At 35.8% G+C, this 12,617-nt stretch overlaps 2 protein-coding genes across 3 annotated transcripts in view; one reads left to right on the top strand and one right to left on the bottom strand.

Annotated features, from left to right (window-relative positions):
• The window catches only part of LOC125683345 (uncharacterized), a 61,493-nt gene extending 52,016 nt beyond the window's left edge, over positions 1-9,477 (bottom strand). Inside the window, exon 1 of the mRNA XM_048924408.2 lies at positions 8,020-9,477. Coding sequence (XP_048780365.2) covers positions 8,020-8,083 — 64 coding nt within the window. The 5' untranslated portion in view covers positions 8,084-9,477. The remainder of the gene's footprint in view (positions 1-8,019) is intronic.
• On the top strand, positions 2,516-10,817 carry LOC125651503 (THAP domain-containing protein 2-like). 2 transcript variants are annotated; one of them, XM_056139410.1, is made up of 3 exons: positions 2,516-3,977; positions 7,971-8,084; positions 9,959-10,817. In XM_056139410.1, the coding sequence occupies exons 2-3, from the start codon at positions 8,035-8,037 to the stop codon at positions 10,569-10,571; spliced, it is 663 nt and encodes a 220-aa protein (XP_055995385.1). In that variant the 5' UTR covers positions 2,516-3,977; positions 7,971-8,034; the 3' UTR covers positions 10,572-10,817. The 2 variants fall into 2 exon arrangements, with proteins under 2 accessions (XP_055995385.1, XP_055995384.1); XM_056139409.1 differs by having other exon boundaries at positions 7,966-8,084.
• The last annotated feature ends 1,800 nt before the right edge of the window (positions 10,818-12,617 follow it).

Genomic DNA, 12,617 nt, shown 5'->3' with positions numbered 1-12,617 from the left:
ACAATTTTAAAGGTCAACCGTGTTTTATCAACAGCAAAAAATTGGTTCACGAGAGGAATGTTTAAAAAATCCATTTTTCTAATTAGTTACTATAATTACTCAAGTTTAACCAAAATTATACAGGTTGTCTCTCTTTTTATCGTCAATTAATATCAATTTAATGGAAATTGATACAAATAGACATACAACTTTAAAAAAAATAAACTCGTCTCTGAGGTAGACGGTAAAACAATATTGTTTGCTGTGGTCCTTTCACCGCATGGAATTTTGATTTGTGATCACGATTTTTCAATTATGTCCAATACAACGAGAAAAAAAATGTAAAGTAGGGGGAAGGGGCAACATATCTCAAATCTAAACGTCGTGATAGAAAATATACAAGTTCCTAGTATTTTAACAGTTCTGATTTACAATTAGAATAAGCCCCAAAAATATATATTAACCTATACGTCCATTTTTATTTTTATTTTTTTTTTTTTTTTTTTTTTTTTTTTTTTTTTTTTTTTTTTTTGTGTGTGTTTTACACTGTGATTCTCATAACGTCAACACCATGACGTAAGCATCATAACGTTATTTAGTTTTCATGCTGAAAAACAATACAAAGTTTAAACGACTGTAAAACGATAACTAGAAAAGATATTGTTATAAAATAAATTGTTCTATGACCTATAAATCCTAGAGCATCAACTGTGAAAGTCTCATTTATTTTTGCGAAAGAGCCAATTTTAGTACTTTATACAGTTACACTAAGCATTGTGATAGTTTAACTTTATCGTTAGTTAATATCATCGTAAAACTTCTAAAATTTGATTGATTTAATTAATGGATAGTACAGAAACCTACAAGGGCTACAATAATAAATCGTCGTTTTCTTTCTTTATACTTTAAATGCATGAATAAACTTTCGTTCGGTAAGTTAACTTTCTAAAAATTCTATTGGTCTACTTGACATGCTTTGAATGGAAAGTGATTTGTTATATTTAAAACAGCATCCAAAACACACTGACAGAATGAGGAGAGGAGAGCTCATATAAAGAAAGATATCATGTGACCAATATTTACATATTTTTCTCGTAATTTCGATATAATTATCTCGTAATTTCGATATAATCATCTCGTAATTACGAGATCTTTTCTCGTAATTACGAGATAACTATCTCGCAATAACGAGATCTTTTCTCGTAATTACGAGATAGGGGAATGTAAATCTATTTTTTATATGATACTAATAGGATTTCGTAATTATCTCTATTCATTTGCTGATTGTCTCACTTTTTCTTTTACATACGTGTTACCTTTAGAGCCTTGCTTCGCGGACGACCGCTTGAGCTTTGCTCAGTATCAATTGTGTTTTCATTTATTTACAGTGCTTTCCGTAACATACTTGTCACAGTTGCAATTTATTTAAAATATATTTATGCGCCATGATTATATCAGTATTCATATTGGCGCGCATAGCCAATTGAATACAAACTAGTTTTTCAAGTATGCAGAGTCAGTGTGAACGTTTTGTATTGTACAGGTGGTAATTATTTCTATTTTTAGTTCAACTTTACGTTTGACTGACCAGTGGTGTGAGTTCATAATACTGCGGACCAATGGATTTTTACCGAATACTAATTAGTTCATGTGTTACTAACCCGTGCACTATATAAAGTTAGAAACCCCGCCAAAATCCCCACTCTAAGCTTTGTACCAATACGGTTATATTGGACAGTCCTTGCTAAAATATCGATTCACTCGATGTAACTTAAAAATATTTTTCATTCATAATACTGGATGCCTGGTAAGATTTACATTTATCTTGTAATTCATTTACTTGTTAAATATATGTAATTATACTGGGAGACGTATTAATATTATCGTTTATCGTAAATGTTTAAATGTCTTTTAGTTTACGTCTTGTGTTTTATGTACATGAATGTCTATTGTCTTGTGTGCATGTTTGTGAGTATGTTTTCATATTTTTTCTAGGTTTTTTCCCTTCTATTGAAATAAAATAATTGTCTGAGACCGACCCAGTTTTGTGTTGTTTGCAACAAAACAGCGACCCTGCGACATACTTAATATCCTGGAAGTCATTCCGCAAAATAAATAGATAAAGGACTCGCCAGTCATATCTTTAAAAAAGAGTTGTTTCCGTTTATTTATTTAGATTTATTTCTTTTATTCCCTGTTAATTTGGAAATTTATACAAGCGCATTGGTTTACTTCGTATTATCACCGTGTGAACGCTGTTATAAAACCTGGATGATCACCAACTGTATTCTTGAAAGGAATGTGCTAAATTGATCGCTACCTTTCTACATTTATATGCAATTTCGGTTTCCACATCTTTGGTATCCAAACTATACAAATATTGAGATTCCTCTAAAAATCGAATTCCCATTTCCGAAATATTAACCAAAAGCCGAGTAAACTTCCCATGAAAATCCTCTGAGCAGTATTGCTATCCTTGTGATGTTTTAATTTCTCTGAGCAGTATTGCTATCCTTGTTATCCTTGTGATGTTTTAATTTCTCTGAGCAGTATTGCTATCCTTGTGATGTTTTAATTTCTTTCGATGACATTTCTCATACAGTTGAACTTCAGTATCTCGAACATCAAAATCTCAAATACCATGGATATGCTGAAGTTAGTTTAAAGACCCAACTACACTTTCTTTAAGTGTCTTAATATAATATAGTCTTAATATAGTCTTAATATAATTTTAATCTTAATATGATCTCAAACTCCCGGACATCTGAAATTTTTTCTAGGCCCTATTGAAATGGCGATAACGAGGTTTGACTGTACCACCGCGGTGGTCTAGAGGTAGAGCGTTCGCCCCGCATGCAGAAGGTCGGGGTTCGAATCCCGGCCGCGACAGACCGAAGTCGTTAAAACAGGTAGTGACATCGCCGAACGCTCGGCATCAAGTGTGAACTTAAAAACGAATATCCCGTGTCACAGTTAGTTTGGCACTCTAAAGAACCCTCATTGCTCAATGGCCATAAGCGTCGAGCATAGGTATAAAGAAGCCCTTCATCAGTCTTGGTTACGACTCCATATGAGTGAAAAATTCTCGAGAGAAGCGTTAAACAAGACACAAATCAATCAATCCATAATTCTGCTGACTTCTGGTCCAGCTACCATCCAGCGCGCTGTAATGCAACTTGATCTTCAGCCTATCGCACCTATTCCACCTTTCTAAACAGCAGTGTTCTCCTCATGAGATTATTATTCAACTCCCAAACATTGATGAATATGACTGAAAATATTTCGCCATTTTGTTTTAGCGGCAGCTATCTTAAAAGAGACGGAAATTCCAATGACCTACGGCCCAACGATAATTTGAAAATCAGTATTATCTAATCGACAATATGTGCTAAATTGCATGCTTGCCTCCACCAATAAAATATTTTGGTGAAATTTTGAGCTAAGCCGCTCCACTATCAACACTTTAAAATTCGTTCTTAAAGAGGGCTCTGGGGTCGTGACGAAAAATTCAAAATATAGCGCAACTTTTTTAGACAAAAAAGATTTTCACTTTGAAGTTGTGTAACTCTCTTAAAAGTATCGGAAGAGTGGTCGTTCTTAAAATGGCTTTTCCGTAATGTTTAGAAGTGTTTAGAATATCGACAATTGATCAGTCTATAGATTGATTTAGGATGCATACATTCAATTACATGTACATTGTTGATTTTTCCTTTTGTTCCTCATGATGTTGAAGCAAAAATAAACATGCAATTTTTACATATGAGAAATGAAGAGGCAAATTGCTTAAATTTTATAAAACACATGTACAGGACACCGGACCTAATTTGATAAATTGGCAATGAACGATTTATGTATTTTTTTACTGTAAGATATATCTCACTAGATGCTCTGGGCTTACATAATTTCATTAGAGACGGGTGATGATGATGATGATGATGATATGGCAGTGGTGGTCATGATGATGATGGTGATGATGGAATGTGCACAATATATCCAGGGTAATAAATTGTTATATATTATGACAATGTTAAAATATAAATGAATTGGCCCCTAATATACAACTTATACCATGCATCAAATCAAGCGAACTTTGGACTCTTTTAAAAAATATCTTTAAAATTGTAAGTATTAAGATAATCACAAAAAAAAATCATATATAAATAATATATTTACATTTGCAACTGTTTTCTCCTACATAACACTATTACGAGCAATACGTATTTATTTCTGGATAAATCTACTACGGGGTCAACAGAGGTCACGGCTGTGCGTATGAACATTTGTTAAAAGTAGGTAACAGGTACTACTTTTACTAAGGCAATACACATCTAGCAATCGCTCTCACTTACTACAGAAATCTTTCAATAGATGAAATCAACATCACAATATGTATTTACGGTTTTATTTGTATTCCAAGCAGTGAACTTTCATCAATAATTGATAAAAACATTTCTGTAAACAATGTCTTTAGTTACTAGCCTACTAGGCCTAATGTATGTCTAAAATTTCGTCTGCTACAACTTCACCCTGGTCCTCGGTGATGCGGAATTGTACTTACTGCTAGACGATGACATTAGGCTTTAGCAAAATGGTCATTCACAGGATGTACGGCCGATAAGTCGTCAAAGTGCATTAAGACCTACACACCACACTGCTTCCGTGCCACAGCAGCCATTGCTTGATGTCGGTTTCCAAGTTTATGTAGGGACATCGAAGCGAGGCGTCGTTAAAAACCTATTACAAAAAATTATCGAGTCAAAAGAAGCGTTCAGTGAGCTCATGTTTATCAACAATTACATATCCAAATCCAAACCGTCCCTTACCTTCGTGCAGTTCCACATTCTCTGCGATGTTCAGTTCTTTCCGGAGATTCATCTGAGCTGCGTCCTCTGTCCTGTCTATAAAAGATTTGCCTACACCTGACGACTGCCGCCCTGTTCTTCATGTTCCTCCATCTCAGTCTTCTGTTAACTCCGCAATATCCACAGAATATCTTTCAAAGTCGGTCTTCAACGTCTTCACTTTTCAAAAGTCAAAGCGCATCACAACTCTAAGTGTAACACTGCGCATCCCCGTTTAAATCATAATTCCCCCACCCCCTAAAATTAGACATATGGAAGAGTTTTCCATTATATACTCCCGAGTTAATGTATAAGTATATGTTGATATACTTCCTTTCTAGCGTCTTAATAATTAAAACAGTTCTTCATTTTATAGAACTTTGTTTTGTGTTGTCGTCATTTTGAACATCTATGACGCTTCGTTGTGGACGTCAACAATTTGAAATGTATGGAAACGTGTTGTTAACACAATTCAGCAATGTTACCAACCAAAAATGTAAATATAAGTAATAAGGTATCATTTAAAAATATTTATCGGGATATAAATACGGGTTGGTACATGATCAAATTTTCCATAAAGCCCTTCGGGCTTTATGGAATTTGATCACGTGACCAACCCGTATTTATATCCCGATAAATATTTTTAAATGATACCTTATTTCTTAAATAGAGCTTGTATCACCCTTTCAATGGCGAAGTCATACTTCGCAAATTCCAATACTATTGGGTTATTGAACTTATATTAGTGAAGATTGGCAAGATCGAGTTGACTAAAATTGCACGAGCTTGCCAATATTAAAGGGTTATTGAACTTATATTGGTGAATATTGGCACGAGTTGGCTGTGGAAATGCACGAGCTTGCGAGTGCATTTTGACAGCCAACGAGTGCCAATATTCACCTATATAAGTTCAATAACCCTTTTATTATATAGCTAAAATATTTAGTTGTTAAATTATATCCCTTTTCACTCAAACTACTCCAAAATAGACGAGAATTCATCAATATTAGCAGTGTGCAATAACAGCATGCATTTCTTAACTGTTCAATATTTAACCCGTCATTAATGCATGAAGCAAACTGATTTTGTAAATGGGGACATCATAATTTATGTACAGTAAAACATTTTGCTTAAGTAAATATCAAATACCGGCTCTGTCAGATTCGGAGGACCGTCGTCTGCCATTTTGGCTTGTTTACGTCGTTACGGTAACGTCAGTATTGAACGCTCATACTCGGAATGTTTCGGGCGCATACAATTTACGCAATGCAAAGTTAGCGTTCAATAAATTCTCAGGATATTGAACGCTAACATTCTCTAGATTTTATGCAGATTTTATATTAGACTATTTATTAGCTATATAATAATAATCAATATAAGTTCAATAACCCTTTTATTATATAGCTAAAGTATTTAGTTGTTAAATTCTATCCCTTTTCACTCAAAATACTCCAAAATAGACGAGAATTAATCAATATTGGCATCTAAGGGGAAAGCATGCATTTCTTAACTGTTCAATATTAAACCCTTCGTCGTCTGCTATTTTGGCTGGTTTACGTCGTTACGGTAAGGTCAATATTGAACGTTCATACTCGGAATGTTTCGGGCGCACACAGTTTACGCAATGCAAAGTTAGCGTTCAATAAATTCTCAGGATATCGAACGCTAACATTCTCTAGATTTTACGCAGATTTTATAATAGACTATTTATTAGCTGTCTATTATTGGGTCAAATTCTGTCTGACGTATTTCATACCGATTGTTAGGCTGTTCTTGGCACACGGATTTTGACTACGGATAATTTCGTTTACCTGATCAAGATATAGGGCTCACGGCGGGTGTGACCGGTCGACAGGGGATGCCTACTCCTCCTCGGCACCTGATCCCAACTCCGGTATGTCCAGGGGTCCGTATTTGCCCAACTCTTTATTTTGTATTCCTTATAGGAGTTACGAGATTGATCACTGATATCTTTGGAACAAACGGAGTAATAAAGCTAAATATTTATTAATCTATCGAAACTCAGTAACTTGATAAATTGAGATAGTAAACATCCATTTATGTTTTCATGACACTGGGTCCTTGTATGTATTGTATGGTTTATTACCAAGAACATACAGTACATAGGTTTAACGTATATAACCTTACATTAAAACAAAAGTAAGTGCAATACTTTTCTGCGATCTTTGAAAAGAAAAGAAAATGCTATATTGTTTAAGATTTCGTAATACCAAAAGATTTTTATTGCCCACTTTTTCATAATGAGAAAAATCCTGTAACAAACAGTTTTACATGAGATTGGAACGCTTTGGTCCGGTAAAAGAACATATTGACCTGAGAACGGAACCTATTGACCTGGGGCCCGTTTTACAAAACAACTTACGACTAAGTCGCAAGTCTTAAATTGTATTACACAGTTATTGCTTTAAATGAATGAAGTAAAACTTTTCTGTGGTTTAATTCTCAACATTAATTCTTCACTATTTTACATTGGAGTGAATTATCTTGCAATAAACGGGAGAATTCCAATATGCAAAATTGATCGTAAGTCGTAAGTTCTTTTGTAAAATGCACCCCTGGGAACGGAATATATTGACCTGGGAACTGAATTTATTGACCTGGGAAGAGTTTGAAGAGAACTCTTTGTTGATTGTAGTTGAGAACATAGCTATTAATTTGGTGTAGTAATTTTACGCTTGAGAGACTGTACATAGCTTTAGTTAGCATATTTTAATAGTCGTATTGAACGTCTATACTATTGCTGATATACCATTCACAATTCAACTATTTATACACACACACACACACACAGCTATTTCACATTATTCCAAATTTTAATTCATTTCATAATTCAGCGAGTTGCAAAACGGGTATATTTTTGTCTAGATTCACCAAGAAATATTAAGGGCGATAAGGCGGACCACTTTGACACATTGTAATAGAACTTGTCCGAATCACGCTGTTTCCCCCTTTTGAGGACGGTAGTACCCCCCCCCCCCACCCCCCTAATTCCCTATCAGTCGTCCCGCCATTTCACAAACTTATTTTTCAATTTCTAAAGGAATAGGATTTCTTGAAATCATGCAATATCATGATAGAGTGTTTTCATCAAATACACAGCAGATTTTCTTCTTCTTTTTCCAAGTGTAGAAATATTTTCTGGCAAAAACAAAAGAGGTAAAGAATATGATGCACTTACTATTTCCGGTTTCCAATGAGCCAAGGATTAGAACGAGTAGCACAGAAAAGTAGAATCGCCTCATGGTAAGAACTCGACAATGAAATTGTTCTCCGAATAAAACTTAGTCGTTGTAAATTTTAATTATTGAGAAAAGATTTAAAACCATGTCTATCATTTCAAATTCCACCTGGATCTAGATATGTATGGGATGTCGAGTAATGGTAAATAATTGATAGTTATGCTGACGCTCCTGTTTCAAATGCGGAGAGTGGTATTTAATATGCTTGCAGCATACAGTGTACATTATTAATTTCTATACAGAAATTTTGAGAACTGTAGGTGGTTTTTTTCTTTGTCTCATTCTGTTTTGCCTGTCTTCATAGTTGAGTAGTTGGAGCGTTCGCCTCGTGGTCAGCACGAGCACTCCTCGAGCCTTGGCCGCTTCAAACCTACAAATGTATATAGAAATACATTAGATTTTCTCTTTGTATCATTCTGTTCTGCCTGTCGTCATAGTTGAGTAGTTGGAGCGTTCGCCTCGTGGTCAGCACGAGCACTCCTCGAGCCTTGACCGCTTTAAACCTACAAATGTATATAGAGATAGTGATTGCTCCTTCGTCGAGGCAGTGTTTGGATGAGACCTACAAATGGAGGTCACGTACGTTGGCATATTAAACAAATGAAACCAACCCTCACTATCACGGCGCTGAGCGTTAAGCTTCGGACAAAATTTGTTGTATATTCCACTATACCTGGCTGGCTACCTAGTACGTCAACAAACGAAACCATTTGAATCTGCGAGTTTCCGGCTCGCATGGGGCTTTAGTCATGTGTAGTGAATATGGACACAAATCACTGTATACAATCCGACATCGTCGCAAACCACGGCCAATATGTACGATCCTCTCCCATGCGGACTGCGGACCGTGGCTTGAGACGATAATAATCCGATGACCGTAGCATATATTTACAGTAATCAAAACATGGCAGCCGACCTGATCGGTAAAATTTTACATTCCTGATTTTAAACGATTGTTTATTTGTGTGCGTTACTTACGGTGATGGTTTTAAATGCCATTGGTTTTTTACTGAAATTCAAGCAAATTTCTCGATAAAATGACCTCAAAGATTTGCAGAATGATGACCGTAGCAAATTCTTAAGATGACCGTACGCGTAAAATAGATTACTTTTCTTTTCTTTTTTGTTTTTGTTGAGGCAGATATACTTCTTTATTCCAGATTTTGTGTGTTCCGGAATTTTGTCTTTTACAAATGACACTTTACATGTAATTCTCCGATTTCCTGTTCCGTGCCACCTATAGCGATCACCCAGAAATAGAAATCCAAGATGGATGCGACTGGTGACATCGAGTGAATGTTGATATTTTTTTTACGTTTGCGAATAAAATCTGGCGATCCTTGATCTGAAATAACTATAGATTGCACATATATGTTAAGTTTAACCTGTTTTCTACTGATTTTACTGGATACGTTGCTATGAATATTTATTTAGCCAGTGTTTTACGCCTAGGTAAGAGGTGGACCCCCACTAGGAGGTTAACTCAGGTGGAACCTGGGAACCTGATCGGCGGTCTGTACAACGCAAACGATCGATTTTGTTCGCAACTTTATTGTATTTATTTGTCGGATGGCCAATTAATAGATTGTAATGTGAAATTAAGGCGATAAAAGCTGGAAACTTGGAATATTTCAAGATATTTTCCCCTCAGGTAAATAACAGGTAATAACATTCGAGTCATTCAAAATGGCGATCGTCGGTTTTGTAACTAAGCATCAGGTGTGAATGTTCTTACTTCAACAATTCTAAAATGAAAACAAATGATTTTACATCATGCCCAGCTACATGTAAATCTCTTAAATTTTATGTCTGCCAGTAGACTAATCAAACTTCCCACATATTACTTAATAAAGATTATTCTTATTTCCATTTTTCTAGGTCATACAACATGCCTCATCACTGTTGTGTCCCCCAGTGCACAAGTGACAACAGACAGGAGTCTTGCAAGGGTTTGTCATTTCATGTATTCCCCAAGGATAAGGAACGTTCCAAAAAATGGTTGATTGCAATAAGAAGAGACATTGGTCCAGAATTTAAAAGGACCAAGGGAACTCGAGTTTGTTCATTGCATTTTGAAAAGAATGCTTATGCACCAGCAACTCCTTACACAAAATTAAGGAAGTTGAAAAAGGACAGTATTCCCTCTGTATTCAACTGGACGATAGCAAAGAAACCAACCCGTCGAGTTCTGTATAGACAACAGTTAACGATTCCCTCTAGGACACCCTTGAAAGCAGAATATATACGGATTGAGTCACTAGTGGTACATGCCGAGCATTCGTATGACAATCCAGTACCAGACACAGAGTCAGAGATACCGGAGTCCGCAACAGTGCTTGATGATGAAACATCTGAAATCTTGGAAACTTCAGGAAGTACTGATGATAGTTTGGCTGAAATCGATCAGACGACATCCCCAGACAAAGCATATGTACAGCGCATAAATCTGCAACTACTCCATCTTAGGAACAAAGAAAAGCCACTCGGATAAGGACATAAGATATTATGCTGGTTTTGCATCCTATACATCCTTGAACTGTTTTTTCAATTTTTTATTACCAGCTGCACACTTCTTATATTATATTGGAACCACCAATACTTCGAATGGAACACCATACTCACTGGTCAACAAGCGTGGTCCATCGCTTATGGATGATCCTAAATATGTGCCCTTGACAATGAATGGCCTCTGTCCTAAACCTTCATTGACTGCATGAATTTGAAAATGAAATAAATAAATCTTCCAATTATCAATGATTCAATTTATCATGTTTATCATAATAAGTCAACACAGTATGTACATTGGTGCTCTTAAAAACAGTTCTATTCAACATAATCACTGCTAAGTTCATTAACAAAGTGAGGTAAAAGTTTCTCAAAGTAAACATCTTGGAATTTTGGAAGCATCCTCTGTCTGAAAAAAGCAGCATCTTTCTCAATAGGTACAATCACAATGTCATCAGGTGGAACAAATACCACAAGATCACAAGTTTTAATTTGAGTAACATTCAGTTGCCCTTGGATTTGAAAGTAATAGTCATGAGTTTCTTTCAATTTTACCTCCGCTTCGTTCTGATAGAGGTAAAAGTTCTTTTCCTTAAGCTGATCTTTGATTTTCGCCTTCCTTTGGAACAGAGAATATGGGCATTTGATTTCAACAAGGCGAAGCTGATCATTCACTTTCACTAAACCATCTGGTGAAGCAGTCAAGTAAGGTATATTGGGATTCACAATCAAGCCTACAGAACTGCTTTCACACTTGAGCTGTTCGCAATATTTCGCAAATGCCTGACTCTCGTAATTTATACCATGTCTAACACTCTTTGTAGTAAAGAACTTCCGCTTCTGTGTGAACATCTTGACTGGATCGGTTGTTGATCGCATCCGACAAAATGAACCAAACATTGAAGCTGTCAATCGATATTGTCTTTGAGCAAACCAAAATTTTGATTTACTTTGTAGACGGGTGTTCTTTTCTAAAAACCGCGATCGGTCAAGATCAACATCGACAGTGGCATTATAGTGGTGCATTATATCATCACTAACACTTGCTGCGAATTGTTTCGGAGCAAACTGGTCTCCATTTGTCATGATGGCGAAGAGTTCACTGTGAAGTTCTGCGTCCATGTGTTGTTTTGGAATAACAGGTGCAAACTTGTTGTCTCTAATAACATCCAAAATAGGCAACTTTACCCCAGACATATAATACACTTTCACAAGTTTCTCTAAATCACCATGAGTTACCGTCTTGTGAAAATGAGGCACATGATCATGTGTAAGTACGTTTGCACAGAGGTCTCGTTTCACAGGCTGATGTATAGATACCATTCACGACACTATATTAAACATGATTCTTCTCCGATGAAACTTTTATTTTCCCAGTGTCAACTTCAAAATCCAAAAAAGACATAAATACTTGCTTTGCAAACTTATATGTCTGTCCTGATCTGAATCTAGAAATAATCAATCGTAATATTACCTTTCCTCGAAATACAAGGATTCTGCGCCATTGCATAGGATGGGTTTTGAAAGGGAGGGTTGGCAGAAATATAATTCACAACACTTATCTAAAATATAGCTGACAAGCCAATAAAAAGAATTTCATGAACACGAAAATTCGTTTTCGGTTTAATTTTTTGGAGGGGGGGGGGGTGTTTAAGTTCCAACTTTTCTGAAATGAAAAAAAAAGAATTCTGTTATAAATTACGACATGAGTATTTGACTGCTCAGCGACAAAAAGTGGGAGGGTTGGGGAACCAGTCTGTCAACGAACATTTTCATTTTAAATTAAAAGTATAATTTGCAAAATATGCTTGGAGAAAAGGAAGCACATCCCCTAGGTATACGGACGGAAAGTCACTAGACAAAAAGTCACAGGACAAAAAGTCACAAAATCGGTAGGACAAAATGTCGCAGGACAAAAAGTCACAATGATGATTTTTGATCAGAGGCGGTTTTTCTTTATTAAAAAAAGTAGGGACATTTATGGTTATATTTCTTGATGCGAAAATGTCTTGGACATTAAATCCCTTATCAG

Source organism: Ostrea edulis, chromosome 6 (assembly GCF_947568905.1).
Source record: "Ostrea edulis chromosome 6, xbOstEdul1.1, whole genome shotgun sequence".
In the NCBI taxonomy this organism is placed as follows: Eukaryota; Metazoa; Mollusca; class Bivalvia; order Ostreida; family Ostreidae; genus Ostrea; species Ostrea edulis.
The sequence above is the reverse complement of the archived record's forward strand: the minus strand, read 5'-3'. Positions and strand labels throughout refer to the sequence as shown.

Coding starts and splice junctions, on each gene's coding strand:
- LOC125651503 (XM_056139410.1), top strand. CDS start 8,035: ATGAGCCAAGGATTAGAACGAGTAGCACAGAAAAGTAGAATCGCCTCA. Junction 8,085..9,958: donor AAAAGTAGAATCGCCTCATG/GTAAGAACTCGA, acceptor CCATTTTTCTAG/GTCATACAACATGCCTCATC.